The 15,737-nt window shown below is 40.9% G+C and overlaps 1 protein-coding gene across 7 annotated transcripts in view; it reads left to right on the top strand.

Moving 5' to 3' along the window:
- Positions 1 to 15,737, top strand: part of NYAP2 (neuronal tyrosine-phosphorylated phosphoinositide-3-kinase adaptor 2) — a 166,047-nt gene that overhangs the window by 26,556 nt on the left and 123,754 nt on the right. For 2 of the 7 annotated variants that reach the window (XM_083847817.1, XM_083847816.1), the window contains exon 2: positions 10,272 to 10,514. In XM_083847817.1, coding sequence (XP_083703943.1) covers positions 10,272 to 10,514 — 243 coding nt within the window. Of the gene's footprint in view, positions 1 to 2,053; positions 2,105 to 2,281; positions 2,622 to 2,860; positions 3,358 to 10,271; positions 10,515 to 10,540; positions 15,463 to 15,737 lie in introns of those variants that run through there. The other 5 variants (XM_083847819.1, XM_083847818.1, XM_083847821.1 and 2 more) reach the window with 5 other exon arrangements.

Below are 15,737 nucleotides of genomic sequence, written 5' to 3'. Positions count from 1 at the left end.
TAACTAAGGAGTCAAAGCTAGTCATGGCTTTGTTAACGTTGTCTTTATACATATTTAAAGATGATCCTTGGATTGTTCTGTAATGAGCTTTCTTTTTTTCCGGGGGGGTGGGGGGTGGAAATCAGGTTACCTGAATTTTGATCCAATCCTTCTGCCATCCATGCAGAAAATCCTGCAATTGATAACGTAGATGCTTTTTCCTGGGCTGATGCTATCTGGCTGAGACAAGAAGCTTTTCTGTGGTTTAACTGGGAATGGAGCCACCAGCCTTACAGAGGTCACAATAGTTCTCCAGTGCCCTTCCCACAGTGACACTGGAAAGCAAAATGAACATTTCCTCCCAGAGCTGATGGAAACATGGTCCCTGGGATCATTGTTACAAGAGTGATAAGACTTGGAAATTGCCAAAAGTTGCAGTAACATATGTAGTCTGCAAGGGGATTGTATCTGGGTTAGTTCAATTACTGGGATGAATCATGCGGTGAAGACATAGCCAAGAGCAAAGTTACTCTGGAAAAGAAGATGCTAGCTCTATTTCTGAGCCAGTATCAGAATCTTTTCTTTCAATTTCTGTTCCTCTGGAGGCTGAGTTAGAGCTACCCACAAAGTTATTCATGGAGATGCCCATTACTTGGGTGTTTCAAGTTTATGGATTAAAATTCATAGTTCTTCAAATTGTTAATGAAATTATAATGAATTTACAGGGATATAATTTTTAAAGTAACATGGAAGAAATCTCAGTAGGCAATTTCTCTTTGTGGTACATTGACTTGGGGCAGAGATAAGGAAGGTCTGAAATTTTGGAAAAATATGGGAAATAAAAGGCTATTACATGACAGGAATCTCCACTTGACAAAAAAAAAAAGGAAGAAGGAATTCCTCAATTATAGCACAACTACAGCTCTTCCTTTTAAAGTATCCTTCAAGGAGAAAAAAATCAGCGGTGGAGCTGTAGGCTAGCCTCTGGGCTAGGAGAAGAGCTCTTCTTTTAGGGCTGCCTCCAGTTCTTCTGCGCTGCAGGTACTTCCTTTCCTTTCTTCTTCCCTGACTAAAAGAGAAACCATCCATGTCTTCAGGCCTTGCTGTCTTTTTAACCCTTCTTAAAGCATCCTTTTGAAATGTTCTTTTGGAGGTGTTACGTGGAAGCCTCGGTGCCCTGTTCCCTGCCTTACAGGGCTGTAAGAGGAGCGCTGGGCTGCGCACTGTAACGGGAAGCTGTAAGAGTCCTCCCTGCAACAGGCAGGGGTCTAGGAGCAAACTTTTCTCAGGCCATGCTTCTGATGTTAGTGTTGGCCAATGCTGCCTGAAGGCGGTGACCAGTCTTGCGCTGTGGTTGTTTAGGTGGCTGTCTTGAGTGCTCCTGAAGGGGATGTGATATTTTGGCATCCCAGTCTGGGGTTAGTAAATCTGCAGGAAGTACCTTCTGTGCTCTGTACGTGAGGGCTTGTGTTTTCGCACTGCTTTTCATGTGAACATGCATTATTTTGAAAGGAGTTTATTCTTTGTACTTGATTTCTGGTATGAGAATAGCAGTTGTTAGTTTTAGAAATAAATTAATCTGAGCCAAGATTCATGTGAGAGAAATATGTCTGTAAGTTGAGAAAGGAGGCAGATTGAAATGACATTTATTAACGGGGAACACACTCTGTGCATATTTGGACATCTCCCCTTTTACTGGCTTTAATGCAGGGAGTGAACACTTCTGCTTTGTGTCCAGGCTGCAGGTTGGGGGAGAAAGCAAAACTGCACACGTTCTGAAAGGAGGAGCTATAACACAGGTTTCCACTCCAGAAAAAAAGGAAATGTTTCCCTCCAAAGCACCATGCTTACAAATTCGGGATGAGCCTAAACCTGCGTGGTTTCATCCTGGATGCTTCTCAAACAGAATGCCTCATTCCAGAGCGTGCATCTTATAGCACTATAAGTAAAACAGCGTAAATGTCACGCTCGTTCTGTCCGAGGAGCATAGTTGTGTTCCCGTGCAATGGGAGCAGGTGGTGGGAGGTTGTTTTGATGAGGTTAAAAAGCTCCTCCCCTCCTTCCCCAAGCAGCAGCCTAATCTGCGTCAGCAGTAATTGTGTGCCTTGCACTGCTTTCAGTGAGGGTGAGTGCAAAAGATACATCAATATGAGGTATCAAACCGAGGCGTAGATGTTCCTTTTAAGTGGCTGCTCATTTCCTTGAGCCATAACACGGGCTAAAGGTTAACTTACACATTCTTCGTGGAAGAACAAATTTTTTTTTTTTTTGGGGGGGGGGAGGGGGGAGGAGGAAAGAAGAGGGGGAGGGGGGAAGGGTGGTGTTGCATATTCTTTCCTACCTATAGGCTAAACGCGCCAGTGCTCTTGCCGCAGGTCTCTTCCCGCTGGATGACTTGCTAGCTGGCCCCAGCGCGGCGGAGACGAGCCCGGCGCTGGCCGGGGGGGCGCCGAGCCCCCGGGCCGGGCTTGGGGTTGGAGTTAGGGTTGGGTTTGGGGTTGGGGTTGGGGCCGTGGCTGCCCCCGTCCCCCTCTCCTCGGCCCGGGGAGGCGGCAGGAGCTGTCCGCGGTGCTGGGATGCGGCCGCGCCGGCAGCCGGATTGCAGCAGCCGCCGAGCCCCGCCGTCCTGCTGGCACCCGAAGGTAGGCTTGCTCTTTGTTTGAGAAGCCCTGATTAATCGGCAGCAACAGACTAAGGCAGCTGGAGGGAGCAAGCCTGCCTGTAGTCACGGGGGGGAGAGAGAGGCGATGCCACAAGCTAGGCTGCTTCAGACCTTCTGTGTCTAAGTGGCGATGAGGGAGCGAGTGTCTTTCCTGCCGCAAGAAGCCATTTGGATAGGATGTTTTCTACTCCTTACATTCCTTTCTTTTTGTCTCCACAGAACATATTCAAATGAGGCACCTTAGCAATCTCTGTGTTAGTGCATATGATGGTGCTGTAATCTTTTATGTTGTAAAGTGGGTAAAAACCATCCAGTTTCTTCTCTGCTGGACCTCAAAGCAGGGTGTTGTTTATACCCTCCCATTATCTGTACCCTCTCTTCTCTGAATGTGGATTTAAAGAAGCAAGCACCTGTCTTCTCTTGCCACTGCTTTTTTTTAAAAGCCAAACTTTCCATGCCGTTTTAATCATACGTTAAGAAGATCCGTAATGTAACGCTGGCTTACAGTGATGCCGAATTCTACAATCTGGGCAATTTTGCCAACAAGATTTAATGCACTTTAACTGAAGAAAAAACTGAGCCTAACTGCAAATCTGTTTCTTATGGTGCTGAAATATCCCTTCCGACTGCACTGAGATAACCACAGGAAAGGGCTTTTACAGGCAAAAGTCACCTTTGATTATTGCACTTAGCAGTCCCCGTGGACTTGAATTTTGGTACGTACATATTTTTGAAAATTCTTTGAGCATGCTGATAAAATATGGTGCTAATTAGAATGAAGAAATAATCATACTTGCAGAATGAAATAATGAGTAGTTGGAATGCATAATGGTGAACTTGCATGTCTTTTAGGGAGGTATTAATCAAACCATTGCTAAAGTAAAAGCTGAAGTCTATTTGACTGTTTTTGTGTACTTCACGTGTTGATTGTGCTTGTAATAGAGACATTTTGCAGCTGGATTTTTTGTTGGTAAAAGGCACTGTTAAATAATTAAAAACATTCTTTGCTATTTTCTGATGAATTAATTGAAATAATTCTTAACGTCTATGTTAGTTACTTATTAGACACGCTACACCATTAATATTTTACAGCATCTTAACATGATGCTGGTGGTAGTGAAATCTCCATTTCATTTTAAGGAGAGAAAAAAACCCACATCCGTCAGCAAGCAAGCTCATTCTTCTGAGTTCTAATACACTCCTGTTTGCATACAGAATATGTGTGTGTATGTCCCTGTGTGGCTTTATTTCTTCTTTTTGTTCATAAATCATCCACATAATAATGGGATGATAAAATGTCATAATTATACTTAAGTACTAGCTGTTCTGAATCTAGTTTTGTAATTGTCCAACATCCGTGTGGTTAGGAGGAAGCATTATTTTCCTCAGGGGATAAAAGTGATAGAAGTGTTGCCTTATTGCAAAGTAAACAACAGCTCTTTACATTCTAGAGTCATCGAGGAGTCATTGTTAGCAAAGACCTTTCCCTTTTCAGAAAGCACTACCAAGGGATGCAAAATTCAAGGCTTGTTTTTTTTTTTTTTTTAAACTACAGGGGGGATGACTTCCCCATATGAAGGGCGGGATGTCTATAGAAATGGGCTATTACTTTAAACCCATGCAATAGCATTCTCATTCTCCTGAAGGAGACACTTTTAACCTCTTTAAGTGAAGGACTTAGCACTACTTAGCTTCAATGATTTCACCCAGGTGCTAGAGCTCATGCTGTACAATATAATGAGGACAAGGCATATAATGTGTAATCCCAGTCAAAATATGGGGGTACATTTTGTATTTCCAAATGAATGTAGTATTTTTCTTTAAATGTCTGCATAAAAATTTGTCAAATGATATATAGCAGGAAACTTGTAGCCTATTTGAGACAGTCTTTACTTTCTGTTTGACATGAGAATTTAATGCATTACTGTGTGAAAATAGTGATGCCAGATCATTAAGAATGAGGAGGGAATGCAACTTCAAAAAGCATGTCTTAGAAATTTTTCACATCATATTCAACTGTTTGGGTATTTCAAAGGTCAGTTGGCATAAGGCACAGTTATGATAAGAGGAGAGTTCTGGAAAGTAGTCTAGTATTTTTTTTCCATCACTGAATTTTTCTTGGTTGCAGAGGAAGTATTCTTTGTACACCCAATACCATTAGGTCCTTATTGGCACTGCTGTGGTCAGCAGTTTGTGAAAATTGGATATAGCTTGTCTGCTCATCTCTTACTGCCTTTCAAGTGACTAGAACACAACAGCACAAACTTAAGGGCTGAATGGCTGATCAGTATCCTTGATTTGTGCAGAATCCTCCTGAAATATTTTGTTGAGGGAATTGACAGGCAATGCAAAAGTGGATGTGTTTTCAAAGAGGAGGCAGTATCTGGAAGGAAGACAGGCAGGACTTGGGAGGTGTAGACCTCTTATAAATGGAAGGTTGGGCTCAGGACTTTGGGCAACTGCACTGTTGTGTTACTGTGCTTGGTTCTCCTATGTTAAAATAACAACAAAAAAATCCCTCTGGTTTAGGAAGAAGGCAATCAGTGCCTTTGTCACTGCTTCAAAAAGCTCCTTCAGTTTAATGTCAGCATTGCCAATTTTCAATGCAGCACAGCTGCAGCTTATGGCTGTCAAGCATGCTGAAAAGCAACTGATATTTTGGGGATCCTCATGTGAATAAGAGGGAGAACCACATATCTGAATGGTAGCACCTAGCAGCGCTGCAATATTGTGATAGTAGGACAATTGCATTTTATTTTATGAATTCAGTATCTTTGCATGCTGATCACATGAAAAAGAGGTGTTTGGTTTTGATCAAGAAGCTGTATGTTTGGCATGGGAGCAAATAGCTGAGTAAAAAGTAAGGTGTGCAACAGTCTTGTGAAGCACAATGCATTATTCTCACATATAAATTATTTCTGAATCATTACAAAGATCGTGACTTCAGTTATGTAAATATTTGTAGGCAAAACCGGTAAGGGGATTGCTTGCCCTTGCCAGCAGCAAGCCAGATGTACTGGCTGGGGGGGACAGGGGACACCCACCCACCAAAGTCTTGCTTGCTTTACGCCTTCCATGCTGACAGCTGATGACACAGGCCACGACAGTGCGAGCTGCTCTCTGCTGCTTTGCAAATGTCTCTCTGATTTGGAAGAAAGCACTTCTAGATTTTGAGGAAATTTTATCTTCCTGAATTTTAAAAAAGATTATATTGTCAGAGACTCCTTTTCTGGATGGTCTTAAAATCTTTCCCCAGGATGGTAACACTTGTTACAGAACTTAAATCTAAAACACTTGATGTTTTAATTCATCAGTGTATATTAACAAACATAGTAGCATTGAAAGGACCAATGCACAATTATGTAATAAATGTAGGATTAATCACTGTCTGGTCACCTGGCCTATGTTGCTACTTGTAAGAACATGTACAGAGTTCTCATAAATGTAAAAGCTCTATTTATAGCTTAGAAAGCAAAGATTAAGCTACAGGTGGAGATGTGTGAAACTCCGTTTGTGGCTATTTGGAGGCTCAGGTGACAACGAACACAACTATATTTCTCAGCGAGGTTTCACATAGTGTTAGTGCAGCCCTCTAAGAGGCAAAGTGAACACGTTGAACAACTCCTTACATGTGCCCTTCTACTCAGGAGAATTTCCAAAACTGTTCAGTGTTTGTTGAATGCTTACAGCAAAGTTCCTTCCATTAATTTCAATTTTCTCAGTATGTTGGCTCCAATAGGGGCAAAAAAAGTAGGGGCAAAATCCAGGGCTTTTCATCATGTTTCCTTCTGTCCCCACACAATGAAGGGGGGAAGAGAAAGGAGTATTAGGAGAATATCCCAAACAGAGCAACTTTCAGTTACTATTTTCCAGAGTGTATTGGTTTCAAAACCAAAATGTACTGAATGCAATTTGGTTGCAAATAGAAGGTGGCCCTGCATGGTCCCTGTTACTAGCTAATAAAATATCTGCTCGCAACGTGTATATTAGGGTTACCAAAATGGTGGTGCCTCACCTACAGCTTACACTACATATTTAACAACTTGCATTTGCATTTTTTAATCAAATATAAATGTACCCAGAACACTTGCTTGTACTTGTATCTGTCGTGACAGATGGGTAGGAATTGCTTGCTGCCTGAGTTCACCAGCAAGCAGAACCTTTGACCACAGGTTGATCGGTGCTGCCCACAATCAGCATTTCCTGATAAGAGTGGCAAGCAAATGATGTGTATGACTTGGTGGGCCACGTGGACTGCAGTTGGAAAGCGCATTTACTACGTTAACGTAGTATCTCAGAAGTGGTATTGCTACCTTTCAGTAAAATTGGTCTAAATGTGCTATGCAAGGAATACTAATACTATAAAAATGTTTACAGTAATTAGTTAAGCTTTTTGCCCCAGCTGTTTACATTTTTATTCCCTGTTTAAGCAGAGCACGTACGGCCATCAGATATTAGTAAATGCAATGAGGCTGTAAAATACCATGCAGGCAGGAGATATGCAGGTTTTAATCCAGAAAATGCTTGCTGTAGGTATAGATGCTTTTCAAAATTAGTGCCATAAGAGCTGGTTAAAGGCTTTGAAGTCTCCGTGAGCCCCCCAACAGTTCCTCCAGGAATACCCCAAGCTGAATTTGGTGTCAGTAGCATGCAGGCATTGACTGTCAGTGAGGAGTTCAATAACAACAGCTATTCTCATTACTGTTGCAGGATTGGACCCCTGTTGGGGCAAAGAACTTTTTGATCTATTTAATTAAATACCATGCAAATTTTTGGCATTCTGAATGAGCTTTGTAGTAGTGATAAAACAGTATATAAAGTATTTGTTCAGCTGTGTGCAGTGACCAGAGACTTGCTTATTTTAGTCTTTTTCTAATTGGAACAACCTTGGTATTAATCCTTCTGTATATAAATAAATTTAACTATAAAAGGAGATTCAGCATACCCTTAAGAGTCACTCATTTTAGACCTCCAAAAAACAAAAAGGTTAGGCATGGAAAAAAATGCAGTATTGTCATAAAAGAGGGTGCAAAGCAGATCAAGTTCTGTCTCTTGGAAAAATGGATCTGAACTGCATTTATTGAGGGCCTGCTGAGGTTATCTTCAGGATAAAATTTCATATTATATTTCATGAGTAAAATCTGGTCCTTGGAGAAATCAATGGCAAAACTACCATTAAGGTCACTACAGTGGGGTTTCTCTGTTTTACAGGTTTATCTGAATTAAATTAAATGCAACACCAATGCAGAAACTAGACTTTACTAGAATTCCAAAATAAAAAATAAAGTGAAATAAACATCTGCTGTGGCAATGGCCTAGATCTTAACCATCAGGAAGCAGGAACCATTTGGGAGGCTTTGAGGTTCTGGAGTTGGAGCAGTCCATGCCAGTAATATTGCTTTTAATCAGGCAGGCCTCACTGCTGTAAAGAGAGCCCCCCATGTAGGGGATCTAGTGCCTGAACTTATTTTTCTTAATCAGAAGGGTTAAGAATTGGTCTAAAATGATGTCTACTGGAGCATTCACTCCTTTGTGGACACTGTGCCACTTACAGTAAATATATCTGATTGCTCAGTGCATGTTCCGGCCCAGTGGAGTGCTAGCCACCTCCAGTGCGACAGCTATGTGAAATTGGCACGTGTTCACATTTGGGCTGTGCTAAGACCTCTTTACTGGTTGTAGCCTGCAGGGATTAGGAGAAGATACCTGTATCCCTGCTGAAAATACGGTAAGATCAATCCAGTGATCCTGAACATCCTTGTGTTCAGGCTCAGATGATAGCAAAGGTCCTCTTGGGAGGCAGAGGTGATGGGAGCAGGCCCTTCCCAACCTCTGAATCTTCATGTTTTTAACACAGCTTACCACTGAACAGAAATAATTTTGATATAGAAAAACAGATAACAAGGGAAAAGTCATTGGTGTGCATCGCATTAATCATTAACTGTCTAAAATCAGCTTGTTGCCATTGCCACTTCACATGATCAAGAAGGGGGAGGGAAAGGGTGGAAAATATTTCTCTACCCTTCACGTGCCCTGCAGATTGCTTACTCCATGGATGTGGAAACATTTTGTTCTTGTGCTCAGGGCTGTGCCCGAATGTCCACAGTGATTGCTAGAATCTATTAGTTTTTTTATTTTATTTTTATAAATCAGGGCCTACCCTGATCAGAATGTTGCCTGTCCAGCAGAGTAATAAAGATTAGAAATATGGCAGTATGCTAGGAGACAGATGAAAAATTTTGATGATGATTACGCAGGGGCTCTGCCCCTAAAAATCTGTGTGCAGACAGGCTACTCAATGCCTATTCAGTAAGATCACTTCTAGTAGCAGTGCTGGCACCGTTCTCAGGCACATTCCGAGAAGTCACAGCATCCTTCTGCAGGAAGGGAGGGCTGCTCTCGCAGCGACGAGGCAAGCGGGCCTTGGAGCGGCGTGCAGCCGCCAGGCCTGCCGGTGCCTCGCTCCATCACCCCGCGTCAGGCCTCGGTTGTAAGATGGCGGCCCCCTCACAGCGGGGTGCGGGACAGCGCCAGTCAAGATCGTAGCATCTCTGTACCTTAGAGCAGGAAGGCTGCAATCAGCATGTAAAATAAGGTGGTGCACGCCTGCTTTTTAACATTCTGTATTACTCACATAACAGCTTGTTAATCTGGTTGTACAGAATTTAGCTGGCCAATATGTTTTTTCAAGTTACACCTTGTCTTTAGTCACCTGTAGTATTTATTGATGCCTGCACACCGGGGTTGTTGTGACTCCAAGGCTGTCTGCTTCTGAGTGGGAAGCCTTCAGGCCTTTCTGAGAGCCTTTAGGCTTCCTGCCATGGAGCCATAAGTGGGCTGGGGATCCCAGTGCGTGCCAGCTCCACGCTGTGTAGCTGGAGGTGCTGTAAATGCAAGTGTCTGTCATACCTGTGGAAGAAATACAGAAGCTTGGAGAACTCAAGCACTTCACAGTTCTGAAGGTCCCAGCTGAGCTGAGTTTTCTTGTCTGTTCTCGGGGCTTCAAGCTAATATGCTGCCGGGCAGCAGATGACTAGGGGCTCATGGATTCATTTCTGTGTTACTGAGAAGTACGGGAAGCTATTTTACAATACTTCTTTCTAGATTTTGAACCTGAAGAGAAAATTGAACTTTTTTGTTCTAAAAAATGGAACGGTATTTTCCACCTCAGTTTTTTGAGGTGGAAATATTCTGCAGAACAGGAATTTTTTTCTGGTGATTTGCTTTGGTGTAGCTGTGTCTAAACTGTAAAAAGGATCTGTTGTCCTTGGAAACTTTTTCAGTCCACTTCAAACCAAGATTCGGGGAAAACAATGTCCTTGCAACTGAAAGCTGTTAGGAAAAGCAAGGGGTGGGAGAAAACCTTATAATCCACATAATTTTGGGGATTTGAACAATATATAATTGGATGGATCAGCATCACTTGAAAGAAGAGGTTGTAGGGTTTTGTCTTCTTGTCTCTATAATAATACAGTTCTGTGTTCTGAATTGCTTTGTTTATTGTCCTTTAGACAGGAGAAAGTATAAAAGTTCTTATAGAGATGTTAATTATAATTGACACAGTCTCGCTGTCATAAACCATAAGTTATTTTCCTACTGATCAAGGTATTATGTGTTTTTCAACCTGCAGGAAACGTTGCTTTCCTTTGTTCATTATCTCCTGCAAGATGATGAGTTCTAATCAGGAGGAGGTCACTTTGGGCGCTTTTCTCCAGTACATTGAAGATATGGGGATGAAGGCCTATGATGGCTTGGTTATACAGAATGCATCAGACATTGCTCGAGAGAATGATCGCATGAGGAATGAAACAAACCTGGCTTACTTGAAAGAAAAGAGCGAAAAACGCCGAAAACAAGAAGAAGCAATAAAACGGTAAATATTTTGATAAAAAGATGAGTGGTCTGGCAGAGTGAATGAACAGTGAGGGGCTCAGAGTCTCAGCAGTGGTAAATCTGCTTAGATCAGTTGACTTCCAGCTGCTTGTTGGTTTAAAAAAAAAACAAAAAACAAAAAACACAAAAAAAGGCATTACAGGCCTGTGTCAGGCTGCTAATTGCATGTGTATTATATTGTATAGACACAGTACTGAATGGTTCTCCTCTCCTCAATGGAAGAGAGTATTCCCATCAAAATGTGTTAGATTTAAGTATGTGTGGCGTCTTCAGCAGGTGTGATTTGTAACAAAAATTCTAGGTGTTTGCAATTGGAGACCTATATCTAATGGAAAATAGGTCCTCAGCCACCTGGTGCTTTTAGTTCAACAGTGTCTACTTTGTGCAAAGATGTATTGTGCAAACCCTTGCAAATAGGGACAGCCTCACAGATGAAAACAGATTCTTCTTGAGTTGGTTACAGATTCTGATAAGCTTTCAAAGCTCCCTAATTGGTATCTACAAAAATTTTCTCTTGTGTTATTTGACTTCTTCACCATTCTGCGCTCACTGAAGTCAGTAACAAAAAAATAAATTGTATTTGTTTGAATATTTGAAGTGGATCACACACCTGATGGGCATAACCCCATAATGTCTCTTGAACAATTCCATCAATTTTAATTGACAGTTAATGAGAGGAGCGCTTACACGATGTGGCCTCTTGTGCCAGAGGATAGCAATGAAATCTCTGCAGTCTTTTTGACAGGAAAAGAAGGGTGCGTGGGATAGTTATTTATCTATCTATCTATCTAGAGAGTTATTTATCTATGTACACGTATACTCACACACACATTTGCATGTCCAAAATGTGTATTTTCTCAAAATGGGCAAATTGTGTAATACAATTAAACCATCCATCTAAATGCTAAACTTTTATATGAAAATGGATGGCTTGAGCACAAACTGGTAGGGGTCCTTTGAATTTTTTTCCCCCCAGCATGAATTTTCCATATTTCAGCTTAAGTGATTAAATTTTATGCCATGTCTTGGGTACTGTACATCCAGGTATAACAGACATGCTGTGCTGTGAACATTCCAGTGACGCCTCAGTAGTCTGGTAATTTTGATGGAATGTTAAAAGGAAAAGAGCAGCCCATATAGTTTGGGGGAAGGAGAAGAAGCAACATAAAGCAAAATAATGGCTGCTTTACATTCCAGGAATTAGAATTATCTGGATTTCCACTAATTTGGTTTCTGTAGAGGATATAAGAATGTGTAATTAAAGTGAATAATAAGAGCCAATGCAATGTTTGTTTTTGTGTCTTCTGGACTAGTTACCTTGTCAGTTCCTTCTGGGTGATGTTTAGAGGGATTCAAACTGTTGAGGAGTCAAAGGCATAGGTAGCTTGTAGCAGGAGCTATGCTATGCGTGACTTGACAAAGAAAAACGTTTTTTCTTGCATCAAATAAATGCAGTTTTTGTTTTGTTTTGATCTATGCAGGATTTATGCATTTTGTTTAATTCTTGCGAGTTTCATTTAGTGTTCCTGGGAGCAGGTACTGGAAAATTTGTGTTGAAGATGAGTGCCTTTAGCAGTAAAAAACAAAACAATAACAACCACAAGAAACCCTGCAGTTTTAGTCTTCTCTTTCTTTTGACTACTGTAGTTACATACACTGCAGAACTTCCAAGAGGGATGAGTAGGGTCTGATGGTAAGGGGGAGTTAAATTATAGTTATATGAAGAAGAGGAAAAATTTGAATGTCTCACCTGCTAAGCAAAAGTGCTAGTCAGTAAACCACTGTTCTAAAGTAGTGAGATGAAAAGTACCTTCTTATCTGTGGGAAATATTGGTCGTAAGTGGACGGTTGGACTAGATGATCTCAGAGGTCTTTTCCAGCCTTAATTATTCTATGATCTTAAATTATTGGCTTTTCCCACTGAAGAAAATTATTTACAAATCTAATTTGAACTTTTTTGAATTTATTGAAATTTCACTTTTTCATTAATTTACAAGTGCTGCAAAAATAAATTCCTCGGTCCTTGTGGTGGCAACTTCGTTTGATAAGCTGTTAAACTGTCAATGTATACATATTTATTTAGAATATGGTCTTTAGGGTTGACAGCTAATTAGGCTGTGTTCTGGCTAAGCCTTTCACGAGCACTTTTATGAGTGATCATAAAGGTCACTAAATGCCAGAACAGGCTTTGTTGTAAATAAGTTTCTTGAGGCATGGGAGTAGGTTTTGGACCTACCTGGTTCTTAAGCTTCTCCATACCTAACTTGAATGGTGGTAATAGTATTTCCAACCTTGTGGTTGTTTTGTGTGGTTTTGTTTATTGATTCTGGCAAAGTGATTTGATGAAGAGGTCTGGATAAGTGTTGATGATTTAGGGCTGAGCCAAATCATGAATTTCTCTGCTTACGTTACACAGAGATGGCTGAAACAGAGCTCTGCTCCCCAGGTAGTGTCAGAAAATGCAAGGAAGATTCCCAGCAATGCTGTGGGTTTATCTGAGGAACAGTATGTGTGCGTTGTGCATGCATAAATGTGTGTGTATGTGATTTATAGGCACCAACATTTCTTGGATATAGCACTATTCTGTGCGAAACTGTGTTCACGGTAGGCCCCTCTACTCCCCACCCATTTGGCTTATTGCAGTAGCATTGGTGTGTGTGTGTGCATGCAATATCCTTCTAAGGAAATGGAGTAGGAAAAACACCCTAGGAAATCTTAGAAAATGTTTTCTTTACCTAGACTTTTTCTATCTTTTCCCTGTGTAAACTTGGGAACGGAAAATAGATATTCATGATCAACCCTTGATCAGTACAACTAAGAGCAATGACAGACTAAGGGAAAACAACTGATTTGACTACAGGAACAATGACGTCTAAAGTCACTTAGGCTGATTGCAATCAAGTCTGCTCCCTGTAGTAACCTCCAGAGGTTCACCCAAGCCCATGTCTACTGAAACACGGCAGTCAGAAAAGGTAAAGTAGGATTATTGATTTCTTCTTTGTTCTGTACTAGTTTCCTTATGTCTTTACCTTATCTTCATGGGTATTTATATTACCCTATTTCCTGATAGTGTGGCCTAGATAGCAAATGGTGCACATGTGCAGTGATAGCAGTGCTAACAGTCTGGAGACTATCAACAGCCGAAAACAATCTCCGTAGCAACAAGGGAGCCTTCCCCTGCGACTCCCAGCAGGTAGATTTTGAGCAGGAGAGGGGGTTCCAGCAAACACGCTCCTTTTGATGGCAGGAATCAAAATAAAGCAGTTGCAAGTCTTTGGCACCTACTGAAAATTGCATAAGTCTGATGATTTAATTTTTGAGGAGCTATTCAGTGTTGGTGTTCAGATGGTCTCTTTGAGAAGTAGGCTGTTCATGTATATTAACAAATTAATGAGCGCTTTATTTAATATTAATACAGTGTTGGTATCCACACAAACATTATTGCAAAGAATCTGTTATTTACCTGAGTCATCTGATAACCATGCTGAATGACTTAAAACTTCATTGAAATGCATTAGCATTGGCAGTTTGGAAACAAGATCTGAAAAATGACCCTAAAAAAAAAAAAGTGCAATTATATTTTTGCCTTACAAAAGGATACATTTGTGTTGTGTTTCTTCAAGAGCACTGATGTACCGTTAGCATGATTGCTATTTCATTCTCTGTGGTTCTGATAGGTTAATTGTGGGGAAAAATGTATGGATCTATTGTAAATTGAAGGGGATAAACCATGCATCGCATTGGAAAAAAAAACAACTAGCCTTTGTCTGATCTTGCTGGGCTGAGTCAGCTGATCTGATCTGAATTTCTGACCTAATTTTAGTAGAGTACTTAGCGATCATGCAGAGAAAATAAGGTTAACATGCTGATCAGTTAGCTGGGAGTAAGCCACAGTAAATATTAGTGCGCATACATTTTAAGCCTAATTTTTAGACCCTCTTCCTTCTTTTATTTGTCTGGACTCACTTACTTGATCGTTGTCTGTTCAGGAGGCTGTGTTCAGACCAAGAGAATACACTGGCATGTTGCCCACAGAGCTTATAAATTACAAATAAAGTTACGAAGCAGCATTAGTTTCACTGGGAGTAAGTTGCAGTACTGTGAGACCTACATTTGCGATGATACAGTATCTGCCATAGGCAGTGTTTCTGGGAACAGAAGGTAGATTGGGCTCTGCTGTTCTGGGTGCCAGGGAAAAGGTGAGAATTCTGAGTTTACTTAAGGCACCTCTTATAATAAGCAGTTGCTTCCTTACTCATCCTTAATTGAAATACATATATTTAAATACTTTGCATCTATTATATTTAGTCTTGTGTGATACTTCATTGGTGATTTTTTCTAAAATTGTGTAAGTACAAAGCATTAGTAAGAAATAATGAACCCTTCCTCCTCTTTCTTTTAAGGCTGAGGCATGTTGCATTAATCATAGGGAGTGGCAGGGGTTGCACACTTTCATAGGAGATGCATGCTTTCAAAGTTTTGGCTTCTGGTTTTTAGGTATCATTTAAGATACTGTTTTTGTTGGGGGGGTTGACATTTTGATTTGTAATACTACAAAAATGTGACTGCTCTAGTGTGAAGCTGGTGGTGTCAGTAGGCATGCATTTCTGCCTGCCAAATCTTGGATGTCGCCACCAAAATATTTCTGCTTCTGATGGTTTCCCTGACTCCTAGCTCATTCCCAGCACCTAAATGGCTCTGTGCAAAGCCTTGTTTCTGCTTGTTGAGGGAAGTATCCAGACAGATGCTGTCAAGAGGAGGAGCTTTTAAGAGCACTGTTTGTGCTAAAGCTAGCAGAAATGGGCCAGCCAGCCAGTGGCAGAGTTAAGCTCTTGTAATAAAGAAGGAATTGTAATGAACAGCTGTCATCCTAACCTCTCCTTTCTATGACAACTCAAATATTGAAGAAGACTAACCCATCGGCAAAAGTAAGATAATATTTTTCTCTTGCTCTCTCTCTCCCTTTTTCTTTTTTTTTTTTTTTTAAGATTGTGGAGGCAATTGAGTTCAGGTATTGCCTGTCTGTAGTTTTCTGTAGATTATGTCCTTAGGTTTCTTCATAAACAAGACATAAGTTGTGTCCTTTGGCTAAAAGTTAAGTGTTATCAAGTATGGGCGACAGCAAGCAAATATAAAAATTCTTCTATGTATGGGACTATTCACAGCCAAAAGCTCTGTTTAGCTGAGAAAATGTGTGTTAACT

The sequence above is a fragment of the Anser anser genome, assembly GCF_964211835.1.
Source record: "Anser anser genome assembly, chromosome: 9".
Lineage (NCBI taxonomy): Eukaryota > Metazoa > Chordata > Aves > Anseriformes > Anatidae > Anser > Anser anser.
This window is presented reverse-complemented; position numbering and strand designations above follow the sequence as displayed.